This window comes from Chelonoidis abingdonii, chromosome 1, assembly GCF_003597395.2.
Source record: "Chelonoidis abingdonii isolate Lonesome George chromosome 1, CheloAbing_2.0, whole genome shotgun sequence".
Taxonomy (NCBI): Eukaryota; Metazoa; Chordata; order Testudines; family Testudinidae; genus Chelonoidis; species Chelonoidis abingdonii.
The window spans coordinates 56,435,531-56,455,148 of NC_133769.1; the positions used below are offsets into that span (position 1 = coordinate 56,435,531).

General features: G+C 45.7%; 1 protein-coding gene across 23 annotated transcripts in view; it reads left to right on the forward strand.

Moving 5' to 3' along the window:
- NRCAM (neuronal cell adhesion molecule) overlaps window positions 1–19,618 on the forward strand; it is a 132,891-nt gene that overhangs the window by 7,904 nt on the left and 105,369 nt on the right. For 17 of the 23 annotated variants that reach the window (XM_075065683.1, XM_075065697.1, XM_075065710.1 and 14 more), the window contains 5 exons: window positions 11,296–11,492; window positions 12,440–12,562; window positions 12,980–13,150; window positions 13,697–13,753; window positions 16,066–16,177. In XM_075065683.1, coding sequence (XP_074921784.1) covers window positions 11,296–11,492; window positions 12,440–12,562; window positions 12,980–13,150; window positions 13,697–13,753; window positions 16,066–16,177 — 660 coding nt within the window. The remainder of the gene's footprint in view (window positions 1–11,295; window positions 11,493–12,439; window positions 12,563–12,979; window positions 13,151–13,696; window positions 13,754–16,065; window positions 16,178–19,618) is intronic. The other 6 variants (XM_032793749.2, XM_032793787.2, XM_032793635.2 and 3 more) reach the window with 1 other exon arrangement.

The window sequence follows — 19,618 nt, forward strand, 5'->3', positions numbered from 1 at the left end:
TATAGTTAAGGTTCCCCAATAATTCCATTATAAGGCCCTGTTTTCAGTTGCTTATAACTTTACCAATTTTTAATAATTCTGGCTGAAATTTTCTATGCTACATCTCTGCATGTTAGGCTGAATTGTTTGAAAAGTTTCAGCAGAAGGAGCTCAGCTGTTTTCTAGAATAAGGGCAAGCAAATATATATTGTTTTGCCAATATTCAGTGATGAGTTGCCAAAATATTAACAACAAGTTCCCTCCTCCCACCCCACGAGGGGGTCGTGGCCGCCCCCCCGGGACTTCTGCCCCATCCAACCCCCCATGTTTCTTGATGTCCCCCCGGGTCCCTTCCCCATCCACCCCCCTTCCCTGTCCCCTGACTACCTCCTGCTGCCCCATCCAACCCTTCCTCTTATTCCTGATTGCCCCCAGGGACTCCGCCCCATCCAACCACCCCTTCTCCCTGTCCCCTGACCGTCCCTGGAACTCCTGCCCCTAACTGCCCTCCATCGCCTCATCCAACCCCTTCTCCTTCCTGACTGCCCCCCCAGGACCCTTGCCACCATTCAATCCCCCTGTTCCCTGCCCTCTGATGTCCCCACCCCCCCCCAACTCCCAAACTACCCTGCACTCTTCCAACACGCCCTCCCTGCTCCCTGCCCCCTTACCGTGCTGCCTGGAGCCACTCGGCTGGGACCAGCACCAGCACCGGCGCCGCATGGCCCGAGCCAGACCGGGCCGGCGGTAGCCACAACTTGCCAAGGCCGGACCAGCACCAGTACTGCGGGGGCCGCTGCCGGCGCCGTGGGGCGTCGCGCACCAGCACCGGCATGCCGCAGGGCTGGCGACCAGCCACGGTGCCGTCAGAGGCCAGGGCTGGCCGCTGCGGGGCCAGGACAGCCGCCGACGCCGTATGGGGGCGGAGGCGGCCCGGCCGGGCTGGGAGCCACGGGCAGGCCGGACCCAGCACGGCGCCGCTGGGGCCAGGATGGAAGCCGCGGGGTTCGAAGCTGGGGCCTGAGGGCTCGGCCAGGGCTGGGACAGGATGGGCTAGGGGCGCTCCGGCCTGGACCAGGCTTGGAGCCGGGTGCTGGGACAGGAGCGGGCCAGGAGATAAGCCATGGGGCTGGAGCCAGGGGCACTCGGCTGAGGCATTTCAGCTAGGGGTGCCAGGCTGGGAGGGGAAGCCGCTAAGCCGCCGCACCTTCCCCTCCCCCTGCGCCCCAGGTTACCTACGTGCCCGCTGGCTTGTTTCAGGCTTCTCGTGAACATCTGATTCGCAAGAAGCAGGAAAGCGGAAGGAGAAGAGGGGGCGAAGCCATTCAGAGGAGAGGAGGGGGAAGTGAGCTGGGGGCCGTGGCGAGTGCCAAGAGCTTTTTGTTAATAAAGCCCTTACAAGAACCAGTTGTTCCTGGAACAAACCGGTTTCTAAAAGGACTTCTAAATTAACAACCGGTCCTGCAAACCGCGTGCGGAACTGGGCTCCAGCTCACCACTGCCAATGTTTAAAAAAAAATCTTTACAAATTTTGTTTGAGAAACTCTGAATTCCCTCCAGTTTTTAGAGCTGCGGCATTCTTGAAAAAGACGGTTTACTCACCTTTGTAACTGTTTTCTTCGCAGAGATGTGTTGCTTACTAAGTCCATTTCCAGTTAGGTTAGCGCGTGTGCCGCGTGCACGTTCGTCCGGAGAAACTTTAACCCTAGCAACACTCGGATGGGCGGGCAGCGTCGCCCCCCTGGATACGCCGCCCACTATTGGTGCCTGATTATATACCCCTGCCGATCCCAACCGCTCCTCAGTCCTTCTTGCCAGCTACTCCGACAGTGGGGAAGGAGGGCGGGTGTGGAATGGATATGAGCAACACATCTCGAGGAAAACAACAGTTACAAAGGTGGAGTAACCGTCCCTTTTCTTCTTCGAGTGCTTTGCTCATATCCATCCAGTTAGGTGTATCCCCAAGCCTTATGTAGGCAAGTGGGGGTCGGAGTTTGAAAAATGGCAGAATGTAAACTGCGGAGCCAAAGGGCTGCAGTATCTCGTTGACTGTTTGAACCATAGCGTAATGCGAAGCAAGCGGATTGGACCGAGGACCATGGGAGCGCCGATTAGATCTCGTGGGTAGGTACACGAGTTAGCAAGGCCGACAGATGAAGCCTGGTAGCCTGTAGAAGCATTGGTGATGTGGCTTTGGGAATGTGAGCCAAAAAACATAACAAGGTGCGGGTGCACGTTATCACCCAAGATGAGTCCACTGAGAGGAAACAGGTAGGCCTTTCCTTCGCGACTTGACTACTGCGACCGCAGGAGTTGGGGCGTTACAAAAAATGGTTTTGTTCGCTCAGCATAAAAGCGGGAGCGGCTCTACAAGATGTCCAGGGAGTGCAATGGTGTGTCCCCGTCACGTTGGTGTGGTAACATGAAAGGCCGAAGCCACCTTAGGGAGAAAGCCGTGTGTGCGACGTAACTGCCACCTTGTCTTGTAAAATAAAGTATGTGGAACCACCATAGAGGCCCTGAGCTCGAAGACTTGTCGGGCTGATGTAATGGCTACGAGGAAAGCTAGTCTTCCAAGGACAGTATAGCAGCGAGCAGGTCGCAACGGAGTCGAAGGGAGAGAGACAATGAGTCTGTGTTAAACCCAGTTGAGGTCCCAGTGGTTGGGCTTGGGGCGGCGTACCTACAGGGGTGTATGCGCTCAAGGCCCTTTGAGGAACCCTGAAACCAATAGAGTGTGAGAACATCATAACGACCACCTTAGCCTGGATGGAAGGTAGAGATGGCTCCAAGTGTGTACCTTCTGCGAACACGCTGGCCCTACTGTTGCAGGCCGGAGGGTAGTCCAAAATAGAGGGATTGCAGGACCCCAGCAGGAATAAGGTTTAAGCGTTTCGCACCTGTAGGAGAGATCTTCACCTGGCCAGGTACGGTGGACCAGGTTGGAAAGGCATCCTGCCACCCTGATAGCACGTAGGAGCCACACCGTGAAGATGAAGAAACTGCAGATCCAGGCGGCGAAGTCTGCCCGTGGTCCTCAGGTACGAGGTCTGGGTGGAGTGGCAGAGGTAATGGGCAGGCTATTGACAGGCCGAGCAACGTTTGGCCGTATTAGTGCTGCCTGGAATTACGCTGGTCAGTTGATCATGATGATGTCGCGCTCTGCTCCTGAGAAGGTTTTGTAGCAGGACCCAATGAGCCGGTCGGGAACCGGCGGAAGGCATAAAGGTGTTGGCCCTTCCACGGCATGAGGACAGCGTCCGAGGATCGCTCCCGGGGAGAGACCTTAGAAGAGCAGGACCTTGGACATTCCCGTTTCTCGCAGTAAGCGAACAGGTGCATATGTGGGGAAAAAAACCCCACTTCTTGGCCACCAAAATGCATCACATGAGGCAGGGCGACCATCATGAGACAGGAAAACCCTGCTGAGTCGAATTGCCAAGGAGAAGGATGCTGTACCAGATTTGTCGCATGGTTGGCTATGCAAAAGTCCCAGAGATGGATGGACTCATTGACAAAAGAGGAGGACCATGTCACCTTCCCAGGTGGTCTGTGTAGTTACATGGCCGTTGTGCTGGCTGTAAACACTGAGACGCTATGGCCTCGCAGCCGCGGCTGGAACCCCTGGAACACCAGCAGGACGCTCTCCATCTGTTGAACATGGATGTGGAACGCCAGCCCTGAGAAGACCAAAGGCCTTAAGCTCAAAGGTTACTGAGGTGAGCACCTGCAGCTGAGAGATGACGGTCCATCCATCATCAGGTACAGGGAGCGGGCTGGGGCGGATTAGAGCAGCATCCCTGCCCACACCAGGGAGAGAGTTAGCCACCTTCTAGGGAGCCCTTAGGATGCTCAGGGACATGGCGACGATGGTTGACCAGTGGGCCCCTATCCGGCGGTACGACAATTAGCCAAACTTGGAGATTGACAGAGGCAGAGCTTAGCGTGTTTGCGTTACATTAACTATGCAAGAAGCCGTGGGGACCCGGGAGGACCGAGACAAGTGGGAACCAGATGGGATGTTTCCATAGTGACCATCAGGCCTAGACAATGTGAATAGGGCCCTTGACGATGCCCACCCGCTGAGTGGACTTGATCTGGGAGTCTCCTCAGATAAGCCAATCGCCCAAGATACGGAAACGCATATCCGCGTCGGCGCGGAGGTGGGAGGCAGACTACGGCGCACACACTCGGTCAATGCGCTGTGGGGCTGTAGCCAAGGCCCAAACAGGCAGGACCGTTAAACTGGAAGTGGCCAACAGTTGGCTAGAAAGCGGATGTATCTCCTGTGCGGAGGGAAGCATGACAAGTGCTGAAAGTACGCATCCTCAGTATTTGGCGGCTACCAGCCTTCCAGGATCTAAGGAAGGATTAATGCGGGTCCAGAGAGTGCCATGCGAACTGTCCAACTCTTAACATAAACTGGTTGAGCACCTTGTAGGTGTAGGAATAGGTCTTGAAGACCTCCGTACGAGTCGGGATTAGGGAATAGTTGCCCCCTTCGTTTCCATCGGCGTCTGCGCTCTTGTAAGAGGAATTACGGCGCCAGAGAGGCAAGTCCCTTGAAGGAGGGACAGGGTTTGGAACAATTGGAGGATGGCCCACCCAAACTCCACCTATGTTTGCAGGGGAGCGCGAACTGAAGTTAAACTGGCGGACCACGCGAAGAGGATAGTTAGGAGTGGGTAAAGCCGCTTTCGTAATCCGGTACGCCGCCCGCGGGCGCACTTTGAAAGTTCGTCTTTGGTCCCGATCATGGTTGTGAGGGGGCCTCCATCTTGGCCTCTAGGGTCCTGTACGGTCATCTGGCGACCACCTTCAGTCGCGCCGACTGCCAAAGCCCTGATCTTGTGGCTAGGCACAGAGTGTGTGGTGCGGTGGGGACTGGAAAGGCCTGCGGTTAGGTCGTCGAGCGTAGCATGCCGAGATAGAGCTCATTAGGACCTTGTGGCCCTCCAGGCTTTGTAGCCTGGTGTCGATTTTCACCGCAAAAGATGGCCTTTACCAACAAAATGGTAAGTGGGAAAGGCCGAGGTTTGAAACCGGAAGCTCATGAGATGCTCCTCATGGTTACGAGGACTGAAGAGAAGCTCTAGCCGCCTTTTTCCCCTTCCTCCAAGAGCGGCCGTGAACTCTGGCGGAGTCTTGATGGAGAAGCTCCATAATATTATCCCCCGTTGATCCAGCTGTATGATTATATTGGGCTAAGCAGGGCGTATTGATTGCCACGGGCAAGTTATAAGAGCCTTGGGCAGAATTACACCTTTGCGGGCTGAGTAGGGTCATTCGCCCTATAGCCCCCTTCAATTTCGGGCTGGCATCTGTTGGCCATTTCGGCCTGTTCCCTTTTGCTTGACCAACTGAATGAACTAGTGCGCAGGGAGTGAGGACACGGACAGACCAGTAGTCGTACCCTCCATTTAGAAGTATCGGCATTCTCCTGGATGGGTCCGAATAATACGAGTAGGGCCTGAGCAGGGAACGGCGACGTAGAATGTCCACTACCGGGTCCCCTACTCCGGACCTCTGCAGCTGGAGGTCGCATGAGTGCACCCTCATAGGAGAGCCTGATGGGCTCTCGGGTTGTTTGGTGGGCACACCAGAATCGCGTCCTGAGCATAAGAGCTGTCCGCATGGAAGACAACTGATGCGTGTCTGGCGATGGCCATGGAGGTGCTGAAGATCATGGGCAGTGGTCTGACTCTTACCAGATCTTTGCCCAAACTTGGCACCTGGACGGTACCGCAAGGCGCCACTGTACTGGAACGAGATTCGGACCTGCGAACCAGAGCCGAGGGTGTTACTGGAGTCGATCGAAGATCTCGAGGTTGGGAGCGGCTACAGGAAGTCACAGTGCCTGTAGCGGTGCTGGGAGCCGGAACGGTGCCGGGATTTGCGGGTCGGTAACAGGACCACCGACCTGTGCGGCGAGTGCTGGACCGGCCAAGGAGAGGCAGCGTCGGACTGCAAAAAGTGGCGGGCGGAAGCAGGAGTGCCGACGAAATTGGACCGTCTGCGGGACCCGTGATCATGTGAACCGGTGCCGCTTCTGCTGCGCTGACAGAGGCATGGTCGTATCAAGGAGGCTTGCCAAGAGACTATAGTAGCCCGCATGCAGTGCCGGGGTTCATGGCAGCATCCACTCTGTCATGGCAACGAGATCCCTCGGTCTTTGGAAAATGTACTAACGGCTGGAGGGAACCAGTAAGCTTGACCACAGTGTTGTTACCGCTGGGCAGCTCGTCAGGCACCGGATTCGACGGCCCTTGTGACCGGAGATCGCCGGGATCGCCGGTGCGCTCAGCAGGTTCGGTGCCTTGGCGATTCCGGCTTAGACAGGCCTCTGTCCGCGGTGCAGTTTGCACGGAGCAGTAGGAGCAGGAAGCTCGACCCACGGCGTGCGGGGAGCATCAGGCAACGGATCGACGGCCCTGATGGAACTGCGGACGGACGCTGCCTGCTATCCTCTCCCTGCAGTCAAGGCCGCGTCAAGGCAGGAGTCTGGTGCCCGGGCGATGCGTCTTTAGATGAGCTCTGGCTGACGGTGCGTTAGCACGGGGTATGCACAGGAAGCAGGAAGCTCAACCACGGCGCGTGCCGGGGAGCGTGTCAGGCAGCTGGATATCAACAGCCCTTGTGGGGAACTAGGATCGACGTGCCGACGTTGTCGCGTGCCGCGCAAGGTCGTGCCTTATCCCGGGGCAATCGACTTAGGGCCAGGCCCTCTGGCTGCGGATGCCAGTTTGCATGGATAAGGCAGCAGGAGCAGGAGCTCAAAACCATGGCCCATGCGCAGGTGAGCAGGCAGGCACTGGATTCTTGACAGCCCCCTGCGGAACTGGAATCAATGGTGCAGCGTCGCCTAGTGCCTCTGCAAGTGTTGGTGCCGGCGAGTCAGACGTAAACCGGCTGCTCTGGCCTGCAGTGCAGTTGCACAGCATACGTGCGAAGCGCGAGTGTAGCAGTGGAGCTCATACCACATGCTGCCAGGGCGTAAGCATGTCCGGGCACTGTAGCAGGAAGGGACGTTCGTTGGCTTCTCAAACCTCAGAATTAGCTAGCGGGAAGCGAGTCCGACTCTGTCGATGTGGTACGGTAACGCCGGTGCCGGCGGGGCTCGGTGCCGAGGAGGCGCTTCTGTCTGCCGAGTAGCCAGCGCTCGGTGCAGAAAGGTGTGGAGGGAAAAGAAAGTGCCGCTCATATTGTATCTCGGCTTAAACGCCTTGCAAATGGGGCACTTAGCTGTGAAATACGATCCCCCAAGGCACCGTAAACAGGAGTCGTGTGATCTCCTGTCAGCAACGGCCGGAGGCCGGCCAAGTACGGACTAAGAAGCGGTGAGCCGGGCATGGGCTCCGGCACCCGGTTGCGGGAGGGGCTCCTCCCCCGAACCCCGCTACTATGGGTTAAACTAACTATGCTAGCAAAGGAAAAAAACGCATAAGTATAGATAAATATATAATATAAAAGGATTATAACTATATATCTAAATACCAAGGAACTACGAGTAGCTAGGGACAGTGGAGGTCAGCTAAGCTGCGCTCCACTGTTCCAACGACTGACACGGCGGTAAGAAGGAACTGAGGAGCGGTTGGATCTTGAGTCGGCAGGGGTATATATCAGGCACCATAGTGGCCACTCCAGGGGCAACCTGCCGGCCCACCGAGTGTTGCTAGGGTAAAAGTTTCTCCGACGAACGTGCACGCGGCGCGCGCACACCTGACTGGAATGGATATGAGCAAGCACTCGAAGAAGAATATTCAGGGATGTGACTATGGGATCTAAGAGAAGTTCTTTTTGGTGCCCCATGAAAATCCACCTGTAAATTACCATTTGTATACGTTCAGTTGATGTTTGATAGAGGCTGGAAGTAAAGTTCACCAAACATTCTGTGTACTGAACATGCTCCACTCACACAGTGCTCTATGCAAACTATACTAAGCATTCTTCACCGCCACAGAGCTCAGTGACATACTCCAACCCGGGGCTGAGCAGGACTTCTCATGGAATTGTTCCTTCTGGCGTCTGGGGGAGTTGTGATGCTGGACACCAGACCCAAGAGCAGGGAGATTTTCTCTTCTGTGCTCTCAATGTTTTTATTGTAAGATGTTTTTAATGTCACACATCTGTTGCAGAAGTGCGGTAGCATCTCTAGCATTAATGCTGAACCAGAATTTCTATTTTAACAGAGGTAATGACATTCTTTAAAAACTCGGTGTTGAGTGAGATGATGAATTTGTAATGCTTACTGTAGTTTGTGAAGTGCTTGAATTTTCTAGTGCATTTTCGAAAGAAAAGTGGGGGGACGGGAAAGGGAGCGGGTGACAAGGCAGGGACATCCTGAGTTTAGTTATGCCTATTTTCATAGGCACTATGTGACCAAACATTTTTTTTGATTGAACTAATTGACTTGATCCATTAGGTCAAGCAGTAGAGACTCATCTTTTAGATCAAATGGTTCTGGGTCAGATCCCTGCAGACACAAGTGGAAATTAGCACGGCTATGGAACTCTGAAATTCGCTAGGGAGAGGGTTAATGCAATGTACCTCTTTGTCCCCTGCTATTAAATAAACCAGGGATTCTCAAACTGGGGGTCAGAACCCCAAAGTAGGTTGCAAGACTTGCTGGTGCCTGGGACCAAAGCCTGAGCCCCACCACCTGGGGCCAAAGCCCAACAGCTTCAGCTCTGGATGGGGAGCTCAGGTTACTGGCCCCTCTTCTGGGGCTGAAGCCTTTGGGCTTTGCCCCTGTCATAAATAGATGGGTAAGGGTTAATGTTTCTTTTACCTGAAAAGGGTGAACAAAGGGAACCAAACACCTGACCAGAGGACCAATCAGAAAACTGGATTTTTAAAAGTCAGGGAGGGAATTGGGGACTCTGTGTCTTTTGTTTCTCCCGGCTATGGTGAGAACATCTTTCTTTCTACCTCCAAGCTTCTTTCTACTCTTCTGTCTTACCAAGTGTGAGTACACAAAGGAAAGCAATAGGTTGAATATTGTAAGTTGTATTTACATGTGTGTATTGCTGGACTGGTTTAAATTGGCTATTTTTTTTGAATCAGACTGTTTATTCATATTTTCTTATTAAGCAATATCCCTGTATTGATCTCTTAATGCAGTGTTTAGTTTATAGTCTATGTAATCTTCTTTCTTTTTATATAAAGTTTTTTTTCTTTTTGGAACTGGTTGAATTTCTTTTCCTAGTTAGGCAAGGGGATAGAAATTTCTGTACCGGTATACTGTCTCTCTCAAGGGAAAACACGTGGGGGAAGGGAAAACATTACATTCTGTGTTGAATTCTCCTATTGTCCCACGGCGGGAAAAAGCTACGGGGAAAGAGAGAAAGAATCAGCTCTGTCCCTTGTGCTTTGAGGTTTGTCTCTTTGTGGAAGAAGGAGACAGGTTTTTCTTGGTATTGTGATGTAAAGAGATTACATCAACTCCCTCAGGTTGCCAGAGAGGAACGTCTGAGAGAGGGAGGTAGGGAAGGAAAGGGAGGTATTTCCCTTGCCGGTAAAAGACTCAGACTTCTGGGTCTTCTGGGTCTTGGGGGTCTCTCCAGGGGAAGTTTGGGGAGACCAGAGAGGGGGTCCCCCAAGGAAAGGTTTGGGGAACCCTGAGAGGGGGCCAAAACCCTGGAAAAACTTTGGATGGTGGCAGCGAGATAAGATCCAAGCTGGTAATAAGCTTGGGGGAGTTTCATGCTAAGCCCCCAGATTTTGGACGCTAAGGTCCAGATTTGGGACAGAGGCTTTATCACAGCGCCCCACCCCATCTGGGGTGATAGGGCTCAAGCTTTGGCCCTTACCGCCAGGGCGACGGGGCTTGGATTTTGGCCACCCTCCTGGGCCCAGTGGAGCTCAGGTGGGCTCAGACTTTGGTCCCTTCTCCTGGGGTCCTGTAGTAATTTTTGTTGTCAAAAGGGGGTCGCAGTGCAATGAAGTTTGAGAACCCCTGGATTAAACCATAGATTGAGGCTTCTGAGTATGCTGCTGCTTCTAGCTAACAAGCTGCCTTTTTAGCTCGAGCAACAGATGCTCATGCTTTTAGATCTCGGTGTTCTAAGTTCAGGCTCTTACATTGCTCATTCCACACCTATCTATCTGAAGCTAAAATTGAACCCCATCTATCTTCCACTCGTGGTGCTCATGGATTACGGAAACTCTCCTGCACCGTTCAACCATAGGAGGACATACCACAGTTTAAGCTGTGTGAACCCTGCTGAATTGGTTGAATTTCACTTGTACTACATGTATTTAGATTTATATGTAAAAATCTCAGTAGTAATCAAATATAAATGTGCAATGTATGGCCGACTTTTGTATGTTTAAGGGTCTGATCCTGAGAGGTAATGAGTATCAGCAGCATCCACTGACAACACTAGGGATTGTATGTGCTCAGCACTTCATGAGGTGCAGCCATATAATCATGATCCTAGCATTGTATCAATGTGTTTTTGGAAGTAAGAGAATATATAGTATGAATGCATGTTTAGAGCAGTAGGAGTGGCATACTATGGATCTATTTTTTTTTTCCTGAAAAGAAATCTTTATGAATTGTACTACTTTACAAAACATCAGTTGTTGTAGGTAACATGCAGCTACTTTACAAAACATCAGTTGTTTTAGGTAACACCAAAAGTAACGGATTTGTTATGGCCTAGGCGAATGCAAAATTTAATGTATAAAATCACAACTGTTTGCATTAGAATAGTGAAAAGCAATCAAACCCACAATATTACCTTTTTATTCACTCTGGTAACTTAAAAAATGGACAAACCGATTAAGAGACATGATCTCCTGCTGATCATGCTGAGACCTGATATGACACATTTCAGCCCAGATCAAAATCTTGCAGGCTAGTTATAAACCCCTTTGAATAATGGGGTTTATAATGAAAATGCTAATGCAGCTTTAACAATATCAATTCTAGCAGATTTCACTGTATCATCTTTAGTGGAAAATGAAAGCGGTTTTTTCTCTGTGATTAGTTTATCAATCTTTCTGTGTAATTTTATAATATAAATATTACAAATAATTTATAATTTGTCATTTTAAATAATATAAATAATATATAGCAAAATTGCTGACCTTAAAATGGCACCTATTAACAAGTGTAGCCAAGTCTTTTGTCTCAAAGCGTGTGTGTTTATTCTTCATTTCCCAGTTAAATAATTCAAATATATAGTTCTTAAGCCAAATTTTTATGCTGCACACAAAAATCTCTATGGTATTAAGAGATTTTCTGAAGTTATTTTTCTTGTTTTTTCCAAGTCTTTAGTAATTAGTTTCCTGTTCTTGTATTTATGATTCTAGTTTCTCATGGACCCGTAATGGAACTCATTTTGATATAGATAAAGATGCCCGGGTAACAGTGAAGCCAAATTCAGGAACCCTTGTAATAAACATTATGAATGGCGGAAAGGCAGAAGCATATGAAGGAGTATATCAGTGTACAGCAAGGAATGAACGTGGAGCAGCAATTTCCAATAACATTGTTATACGCTCATCCAGTAAGCGTAACTCTAAAATTCATCAAACCTGAAACATTTGTACTTATTTGTTTTATTGTGAACTTTTTGGTTTAATTATATTCTTTTCTCCTTTCCTTAAAAAAAAAAGACATCTTTTTAATCATCAAAGCGATCTTGTTAGAAGGTAATTGTACAGTTTCTGATATTCTGGTTTAGTTCTATACTGCATGAAAAGCTGCCAGTTTTCTCCGAAGTTCCTTAGTAAGTTAAACACCCAATATGTTTTCCTGGTTTTCAGTATGTCTGACTCATTTGTCATATTTAAAATTGGACAGTGTATAAAACATTACAATTAGAAAAAAGAATTGTAAATCTTTAAGATATTTCTTTGATGTGGAGTACTTTAAAAAAAAATCTGTTCTTGCAAAGTAATTACTTTAAAAAAAAAAAAAAAAACCAAAGCCCTAACATGGAGTATATTGAGACAAAAACACATATCCCTCCTGTCCCCAAATCTTAAAATTTATTGTGGTATTATATTGTCGTACTTTTCAAACATCACAGCTCTTGAGCTCAAATGTATTTTCTTGAGCTCCTCTTATTTTTACCATAGTCTTTGTTAAATCTCTCCACATGTAATGCCATTTTAGAACTGTCTCACTTTGCTTTTTTTCTAATTGTATGCATCGCTTTTCTACATTATCCAGAATCAAACTTGTTTAATGTTAGTGATTACCCAGAAGAATCCCTTTCTGATTATTTAGAATAAAGCAATGATTCTCTAAAATGTGTAAACAACAATATAATGCAACCTTTTTTTTTTCCCAAAGACAACACAACTACTCAGAAGTAGAAGTTATTATCCGTTCACAGTAAATGTCAGAGGACCGTTCCTTTTAAATTATGTTACACATATCGTTCTTTCATGGAATTCTGGAACTTTATCAATTCAGAGTGTTTATGAATGTGGAAATTATCTTCTACAGGATCCCCCTTGTGGACTAAAGAAAAAGTAGAACCAAAACATGTCAGAGAAGGTGATCCTCTAGTACTTCACTGCAGCCCTCCAGTTGGCTTACCACCACCTATAATATTTTGGATGGATAATTGTAAGTTTATATTAAATCTGCATAAATTACATATTTCTTGACCATTTTTATTACTGTTCTAAGTAATTTGTAATTACTTATGAAAAATTGCAGCAGACAGTGTAGTTACTCAGTGAGGATAAAATCCAGTCTCTCCTTGTGCAAGGCTGCACAGTTCCACAGAACAGGAAGGGCCATGCCAGCAGAGAGACTTCTCATCAGCAGTGTGTGCAGAGGGGTGAGGCTGTCTGCATGTGTCTTGTGGTTTTATATGTGCTAAGGTATTTTTATGGGGAGATAAGGAAGCAGCTGATAGCACTTACAAAAAGATGAGACATTACAAAAGGCAGAAGGTAGGTCACGTCTGGGGTCCACAGATCACTAATGTATTTCTTTATGTATTATAATGAAAATAAATGTATCCTTGTTTTTACTTAGCTTTCCAAAGGCTGCCTCAAAATGAAAGAGTTTCCCAAGGTCTAAATGGAGACCTTTATTTTTCTAATGTAAAACCAGAGGACACTCGTGAGGACTATATTTGTTATGCGAGATTTAATCACACTCAGACTATACAGCAGAAGCAACCTATTTCTGTGAAGGTGTTTTCAAGTAAGTATTATTTTTCTTAATTATACATTTATATTGTATTTATCTAGATTTTTCAATTGCTGGCCTACAATTAAGTAGTTGTATGTGACAGAAAAATTGTAATCTTCATCACAATAAATAAGAATTCAATACAAATTTAAAATATTAATATCTGGCTTTTTTTATAAATACTTTACAAAAACACGAGCTATCCTAAATCATGCATGCTGTTTTACTTTCCATGTTTGCCTTTAAAGTTTTACGTTAAATACTGAATTTTTCCTTTTCAATAATATCTCACTCAGATCACCTATATTTTGTAACATTTTACTTATTTAAAAATTATAGTATGATAAATACTGAATTTGCATTGGTAATCCTATGTGTGTACACCAGTTCATACTGATCATGACTGTTCAAACGAATTAATCAGCAGACAGCTGCAATAACATATTGCTTTCTGCTTGTATTATTAAATCGACTTGGCCATAGAGATTCACGTTTGATGCCCAGTAATCTGATTTATCCCACCTGTATGCATTCTTCATGATATTCTGTTTGTTTCAGTGGATTCATTGAATGAAACTATATCTGCTAATTTGAGTGACACTGATTTTTATGGTGGTGAGTTATGGTGATCCCCACTGGTATTCCCTCTTTCATAGTAGAATTTAGTTAACTAACTTCACCTCCATGGCTACTTACCTTTGACTCCCCTTTCCAATTTCTAATAAATATATCCATTAGTACTGGTGATAATATACACTTTACAAAGGTACGACACAGTGTGAGCCTTTAAAAATACTTAAATAATTTTGATGTAATGTCAAAAATATGACACACAACAAAAATCTCAGCTTTTACAGCAAATGAATCCAGTCACACTGGCAGATTTTACAGATTATATGTCTAATTGCTTCTGTATTATGCTGTTCATTTATGTTTTTCCTCTAATTTAATTGGTAAATGGAAACGTTCATTATCACTGGGCCTAGTCAATATTACATGTTATATCATAAGCATTAATAGTAGATTTAAATATTTTAACAGATGCTCTTAATATTTAATAATTTACTTAATATACCATTCATTTTTAATCTGTTTCATAAATGTAAAAGTCTAATACTTTTTACTTTTAAATGTATTTGTAAAATTAACTTAAGAGAAACAAAATTCTGGATATTTTTCTTTTAATTAACTTTAATTCAGTCCGTGTTCAATAGTCTGTTTTTCTACATTGTGGGCCATATCCTCAACTGGTATAAATCTGCTTAGCTCAGTTGACTTTGATGGAGGTACACAAATTCGCATCAGCTTTGGATCTGGCCCCACAATTTTACGTTCTATGTGATGGATAGAAAATAGGTAAAAAATATATTATTATTTTATTGTATTTATCTGGAGGCCTTTTCCATAACTGAGATTCTATAGACACTAACCCTCAATTACTGAAAACCAAAATATAGCAGGAGCATGACAACTTTGAATTGTCTACATAAAAGTTAAATTTAGTTAGAGAGAAAACCAAAAGGGTGGGATTTCTGCAATAGGGTAATAATGACCTGCAAATAGAATGACATATCGAGTATAGTTATTAAAAATCCATTCAATTGGCACATGACACAAGGCTGCAGAAATCAATTTGCCAGGATTTCTCACAGCCTTGACTGGGTTTTTGCAGTGCATAAAATGGGCAGATTGTTTATTGTAGTGTGGCCTTTTTCTATGTTCCCCTTTCTCTGTCTCTCTTCCTTCTGAAGAGGTACATTTCACATACTAGTATTTGAGGTGCTCTAGATACATCCTAAAAATATTTTAATGTGTTCTTTATGATTTAATTTAGCAACAAATCCTATGTCCAGATAAACAAGGCATATAAATCTTTATATTGCTGCTCACTTAAAAAGATACCACAGCAGACTACTGTGTTTTAAGCTATTATAGTAGAATACTGGAGTATTTTTATGTTTATTTCCAGAAAACAGTCTGATCCGATTTCTGTATCATTAATATTTTAAAATGGAGTTATGAAATACTGTAATAGACTTTGAATTAAATCAAGCTTTTGGAACAGATATAGTAATCTGTGAATAAATTTGGGTTTAGATTTATGTCTATATATTGGCCATGTTATTTAATTTTTATTATTGTGAAGAAAGCAGTTGATCATATAGTTCAGGTTTGCCAAACATTCAAATTAAAATTATGTTTTAAAGGGACAAGACATGGCTGAGGTTTATGAGAAAAGTCCTTTGTGGACTGGAAGATTCTGAGCGAAGCCTATTTTAAACTGCAATATATCTTGTCACTCTCATTATGTTTTTTAATACAACAGGTTTAATTTGGTTCAGTTTTTTTCTGTGTCTTATTTGTGGTGTTAGTGGAAGTACAAAAAACATCAGGTGTTGAATATGATTCCTGCAATATGATTCCTGCACCGATGCAGAGCCTGCAGTATGATTCCTGCACCTATGCAAAGCCTAACTGAAATGTGTGGAGCTCTGCACAGATGTAAGGGTCCATATGAACCCATCACATTGCAGAATCAGGGCCAATGCAAGTACAATATCGAACAGGTTGGCTGTTTTTAATGTATGTGTCCAAAATTACAATGTTTCTTATGTCCAGGTAGGATTCTAGTATGCTGAGCTAAACGCTAACCCTTTGTAGCTCTGCAAATTCTTACAAAAGGATTTTTGAATTCAATGAACAATACACAGAAAAACTCCTGTGCTAAATTCTGGAATGCCCATATGCATGAAACTGAGTCCTCATTTTAATATTAGTATATATGCTATCATCATACCTGACTATAAATATATTTACTGTCAGTATTCACATGTATTGGAAGCAGATGGATTTTTGCTGGGTTGGGAAATATGTTTGAAAAATATCTTTCTGATTGTTTTCATTATTCTATTTTTTTTTTTAATTAGCCAAGCCATTGACAGAGAGACGACCAACTCTTTTAACTCCAGTGGGGAGCACAAGTAATAAAGTGGAACTAAGGGGAAATGTACTTTTGCTGGAGTGCATTGCAGAAGGATTGTGAGTTGCTTTTTCAGTCAAAAATGTTTTTTAAATACAAAGGTAGAAATACTGATAAATATTTCGGAAAGAACATCAGTGCCATTGAAAGTACTCATAGCATAATGCAAAATGTCATAATGATAGACGTTGTTAGATGCACAGAGACAAGCAGATAGAAACGAAAAACCGAGGTGTTTGTTTTCAAAACATGACACATATATTTGGATACTGATAAATTAAAAACATATTTAGGATATAAATGAAACAACCCTTGTAATGCTGACCAACCTTTACACATCACAAAACTGCTGCACAAACTCAGTAGTATTGATTGCTTATGTACAAGAGAGGCCTGATAGTAGAATAGCATGGGTGCTTCAGGCTACACCTGGGATGCATCTGCAGGGGTTTAGGGAAGAGTTTGTTGTCATGTTCCCGCTGCATGCCTGAATCAAGCCTATGCTCGTGTTCCCTCATGTTTATGATAACTAAACTCTCCGAAACTACAGAGACAAGTAAGAACCTGCTGACTTGATCTTCATCTGCTAACAATAACTGGCGAATCAATTGTGTGGGAAACCTTAGGACCCATATTCTATTGCTATCTCTGGCTTTTCTTTGTAAATTAATTTGTTCATTGGTATGTATTTATGTTTCTTTAATATAGTGTTTGGTGGCCCCCATTGGTACCTGTGTGCGTAGGAAATCACAAAATAATACTTTTATCAATGAGTCTACCAATTTGATAAATGAATTTTACCTAACACATCCGCTTTTAACTCTTAATAAGCAATTGGCAGAGAAGGGTACATAACTGATTTGGTGCAGAACTAGAAACATTCTATCACTTGTTGAGACTTCTGTGGTTCCCCAAGATCAAAAAACAGTCAGTGGCCCATCTTAGCATAAAGTACACGTGATTGCATCAAAATGGCGTAAAATTTTGAAATATTAACCAAGTACATTGTGTCATCATGTGTTTTTCTCTCTTGTCTATTTTCATGGTGGTTTTTTAGTAGTAGATAACAGTGCTTGTGGAGCCAAATTCTGCTCTGTTAAGCTGGTGTAAATTAGGTTCTTCTAGTTAACACCATCATTACTGAGAACACATCTTACTGTATATAATTTTGGATACTAGATTTCTAAATGGATATCGGTCTTGAATTATTTATATTTGTTTCTTCAGTAGAGTGTCACCTCTCAAATATAATTTTTTACATTTAAACATTTTAAAATATATCTCCATAAGTTTGGTCAGCTCAGATGAGGTGTTAAAACAAACAATTTGCTATTAGCATTTCAAAATCTCAATACACTACAGAGCATCTGATATTTTAGATGTGGGCCCAGAACTTCAACTGCGGCCAAAGAGCACTGAGTGCATCTGAAAAAAATGAGTGGTTGGCGTCCCCAAGTACAGGGGCTGCTCTGCAATGGGCTCATCCCCAGCACATCTAGGCCTGGTCTACACTACCAAGTTAGGTCAACGTAAGTCATTTTGTGTCAACCTACTTGTGCATGTGTCTATGATCAATTTATTTCTGGATAATGTAAGTGCCCTGCTACAGTGAAGCAGTAAAACTACCTCTCTGAACAGCAGGGAGCCCTAGTTGATCTACAGAGGTTGACAGTGTGAGTGTAGACCAGGAGTCGGCAGCCTTTCAGAAGTGGTGTGCCAAGTCTTCATTTACTCGCTGTAATTTAAGGTTTCACGTGCCAGTAATACATTTTACATTTACAGTGACCGGCGGATGGAACCCCAGACTGGCAGTGGGCTGAGCAGGGCCAACAGCCGGGACACCAGGACGGCAGTGGGCTGAGCGGCTCAGCCCACTGCCAGTCTGGGGTTCTGTCTGCCGGCCCCTGCCAGCCAGGGTCCCAGCCACTAGCCCTGCTCAACCCGCTATCAGCCTCATGGACAACAGGCTGAACACGGCTGGCGGCTGGGACCCAGGCCGGCAGCAGCGTGCCATGGTAAATCAGCTTGCGTGCCATTTTTGCACACATGCAGTAAGTTGCCGACCCCTGGTGTAGACAATGTGTGACCTGTGTCAACCCTCACAGACTTCCTGCATCTGTCCCACAATGCCCCATTCCCTGCGGCAGTGACTGGTCTGGTTACAATTGTAAACTCTACTGCCCAGGGGTCACAGAGACACTCCCGTAGCCTCTTTAAAACTCAGGATGTTTTTGAAATGCCTCTTCCTGATTGCCCACCTTTGCAATATACCTATCAGCTCATCCTTGTTGTATGCAACTGTATCCAAGTTACTGTGTTGGCTCCATGCACAGCTACCTGGAATAGGCAGGAGGTATTGACTCTCCTGGCCCTGTAGGGAGAAGAGGCTGTGCAAGCGCAGCTATTGACCAGCTGTAGAAACATGGACATCTACAAACAGATTACATGGGGGATGCTGGCAAAGGGGTATGACAGGGATCAGCCACGGTGCCATGTGAAAGCAAAGAAACTTCTCCAGGGATATAACAAGGCCAGTGAGCGCAACATTTGATCTGATGGTGCCCTGCAGACCTGTCCCTTTTACAATGAGCTGTATGCCATACTTGCTGGAGACCTCACCAGCACCCCACAGACCACCATAGATACCTCATACAAGCCTGATACAGAAACCCCTACTGTGAACATCAAGGAAGAGGAGGGGGATATGCAGCGGGGGTCTCCAACCATGCTGCAAGCCAGGACCTGTTTGAGACTCCGCCTCAGTCTAGCCAGTCCCACCAGGCAAGCACAGATGAGCCTGATGAAGGGAAGTGATCTCAGGTAAGTATGTGCATATATCTTTCATCACAGTGTTTAAATTTAAAGATGGAGCTCATCCCATCTCCAAGTTATTAAAACACAGGTATCAACTTTCCACTGATTTACTCACATGAGAAGAGGTAGAGGTACAACACACAAGTTGAGATGACAGCTGCGTTTTCATTCCCCAGTTGGCTGAGGCAAGTGGGACAGGGCAGGATGTGGAGCACTTTGTTTATGTACGTAGGGATGTCCATTTTATCCTCCTGAAAGAGCTCAATGAAACTTCCATGGGGCTACTCTGCAATCCTCTCCCAAAAGTTTCTAGGGATGGCTGCGTCATTCCTTCCTCCACAATAGAACTCTTTCCCATGCCACTCTGCAATGAGTTTTGCAGGCACAATTGAAGTAAACAGGCTAGAGGCACAGGGACCCGGGCAGCTTCTGAACACCAGTAGTAGCTGTGCTCTGTGCCTTTTGTTACCCTAAGGAGTGAGATATCAGCAAATCACCTCCTCCTGTGGAAAATAGTGAATATTCAGTGCCATTGCCCTGCACTCAGTACTCATGGAATAGGAACTGAAATGTTATTGCTTCAAGTTTCAGAAAATCCCCCCACCCCGGCCCCTGGCAGGCCACATTCACCATGGCTGGGGCTGTGCCAAGGCACTCTAAAGCTGAAATTTCAATATGCATTTCTT